We start from the raw sequence: 2,952 nt of genomic DNA, 5'->3' as shown, positions 1-2,952 counted from the left end.
ATTGCTTCTTATGTTCATGCCTAGAAAGTCCTCCCTGATGTCATGTTCCACCCTCTTTCCCTCCCCACTGTCCCCATTTAGTCAGTCTGTGCTGAACTCATCATGAAATCATTAGGTTGTCTTCTTCGTTAGTCTTAAACTTATGCAAAAAAAAGATTGTGCATTTAAAAAAAAATCTTTTGTAACTATAGCACTATGGCTGGCACATAGGAGGTATCAATGAATGAATTACATGTACAGATAAGGAATTATAATTCTTTCTGCTTTATTTATCCCTATAAAAGAATGGGAGAAAACGAATGACTATGACTTCTTAGCAGTCAAAAATGTATCTGGGGGAATGCAGAGGCCCCCTTAATCTCTTTTAGAGAGGTAGAAAGATACAGAATTTGGTAAAAGGATTTCATAGTACAAGGAATTCATGAAAGCATTGTAATGTTATCACTGCCTTGAGTTGGTATGTACTTATAAATAATTTATATTCAATTTTAGATTGCAGAGGAGGGATCCATCATTTCATGTGTGGTGGAGAGAACCAGGGGAGCTCTGGATTATGTGCGTGTTTTTTACACCATCTCACAGATCGAATCTGATGGCATTAATTACCTTGTTGATGATTTTGCTAATGCCAGTGGAACTATCACATTCCTTCCTTGGCAGAGATCAGAGGTAAACCCTTCCTTCTTTGTTTCTTTGAAAGCCTCCTGGAAAGCTTTTCCTGATGTGTTTGTTCTGTAATTTCTTGGCAGCTTCTTGCTATTTAAGCAACTTGAAATATTTAGGAGATTACGTATATATAATTGTATAAAGTATTTTTGTATTTCTTTATGCAAAAGGAAAATTAATTTTGCATAATATTTTGAATAACATGTGTTATCATTTTATTTGTTCTTTAATCACAATATAATAAAAATGGTATAGCTTGAAGGTATATCATTATGGGTTTTTTTAAATTACTGATACAATGGGAAAACCACAGAATTCTTAATGGTACTCTTCCAATCAGCCAATGAGAAATTCTTGTAACTATAATCTTATTTGTTTTATTTTTTATTTATTTATTTATTTATTTAAAAGATGACCGGTAAGGGGATCTTTACCCTTGACTTGGTGTTGTCAGAACCATGCTCACCCAGTGAGCAAACCGGCCATCCCTATATGGGATCTGAACCCGTGGCCTTGGTGTTATCAGCACCGCACTCTCCCGAGTGAGCCACAGGCCGGCCCTTATTTGTTTTAAATTGGGAGAAATTAGGTAAGTTTTTCTGTGTTCCAAAAATACAAGTGACCTCCAGTGTCATTAAAAACTTTTCATGTCTCATTTCTGAATAAATGCTCCATAAATAAGTGACAATTCCTGTAAGTGAAATTGGGATGAGGCTTCCTCCTATATCAGAATTTTTAATGCTCTTTTTATTGGTCATGTTGTAATATTCATATCAGTATAATTTTTTACATGAAAATATAAATAGCTTGTAGATCACCAGGGATACATAGTAAATTAATTTAAGGCTTTCAGATAATAAATAATCCTTGAAGAAGTTTTTGAGTTACTTAGGACTTAGTTGGATGAAGAAAGATAAAACTGAGGGATGATTTAAAATATTCTTAAGATTTAAAAAATTAAATCTAAGGAAGAGTGATCAAATCTCTATAATTTGGGGGAAGAAGGAAACAAATTAAATAGCTTACCTCAGAACAGAAATATTCAAACAGTAGTCTGCAGACAGGTCCACGATAAATGTTTTACTATACTTTGGTAAAATGAGGAAAATTAGGATGACTAGTAAGTTTTCATAACACTAAAATTATTCCTTTTATAGGACTGCATTTTATTCTGATGCTTTGTCTTTTTCACCTCTTTCTTGGATTTAATGTATTCTTTCTTTTATCAAATAATGATAAGAGTATATGGTAATTTTTAATGCTCCTACTTGGCAAAGCAGACTTCATACCCAAATTTTCTCATGGAAAATTTACCAGTTATGAAATAAAAATAAAAATATAACTGGAAATTATTATTTTATACAGTAGATTCATGTATATTCTCTTTTGGAAGAGATAAGAGTTAATCGGTTTGCTTAGGAAGACAGTTGTAAATGTCCCAGTTGTAAACAACATTGTTTAAAATATTTTCTTCCATAATTTTTAAATTTCATTTTTCCTTTAGTTCAAGAATAATGGCATGATTTGGGTAATAGTTGTCATGTTTCCACTTCTCTGAGTACGTTGGCCGTGCCATATATTACTTCTTAATTAAAAATATGATTAAAATGAACATTAAGAATCAAAATCAGATTTTACCTCATACCTACCAAATCAAAATTTCTAGGAAAACTACATAAAAAATTTTTTTTATTGTGTATCTTTGAAGTTTAAAATCTGGAAACTTCAAATATACACAATGTATACAAATATACATAATATATATAATCTGTATAAACTGGTTTCTCTGGGTGCTTTTAGGTCCAACGACCAGTGTTTTGGAGACTGCATTTGTATTTAGAGTTTGTTTTCAGACTGTCACCACTCTCCTTTCTGGGAGAAGTCAAGAAGTCGCCCTTCCCTCCTGATCCCTCGGCATGCTGAGTCATAAGGCCTGCATCTTCTATCTCCAGACAAACCTTGAATCCATTCATTTTTTGTATCTCTTTTGTTACTGTATTAGTTCAGAATTTCATTATTTCTGGTCAGTCACTTTCTGACTCATCCTCTTGCATCCTTTCTTGCTGTGTCTGCTCTCTTTACATTCTGCTATGGTGCTTAATCTGAAACAGAGTTCTCATTTTTCAGTCCCCCATTTCTGATTCTTCAATTTATGTCCACTGTCTATGGAATGAAGTACAGATTTTTTTTATGATAGCAGAAAAGGTCCCTGTGATCTGATCCCTGATGTTCATCCAGCCTTTGCTCCTACCAGCCTTAGTGGTCTCATTACGGTTCCCTGGGTGC

The 2,952-nt window shown here is 33.5% G+C and overlaps 1 protein-coding gene across 1 annotated transcript in view; it reads left to right on the top strand.

Annotated features, from left to right (window-relative positions):
• GPR98 (G protein-coupled receptor 98) overlaps positions 1-2,952 on the top strand; it is a gene marked incomplete at its 3' end in the record, with an annotated part of 235,145 nt that overhangs the window by 51,060 nt on the left and 181,133 nt on the right. The window contains exon 21 of the mRNA XM_008580425.1: positions 493-669. Coding sequence (XP_008578647.1) covers positions 493-669 — 177 coding nt within the window. The remainder of the gene's footprint in view (positions 1-492; positions 670-2,952) is intronic.

This window comes from Galeopterus variegatus, unplaced genomic scaffold, assembly GCF_000696425.1.
Source record: "Galeopterus variegatus unplaced genomic scaffold, G_variegatus-3.0.2 Scaffold2087, whole genome shotgun sequence".
In the NCBI taxonomy this organism is placed as follows: Eukaryota; Metazoa; Chordata; class Mammalia; order Dermoptera; family Cynocephalidae; genus Galeopterus; species Galeopterus variegatus.
Note: the sequence above shows the minus strand (reverse complement) of the source record. Positions and strands in the feature narration are given on the sequence as shown.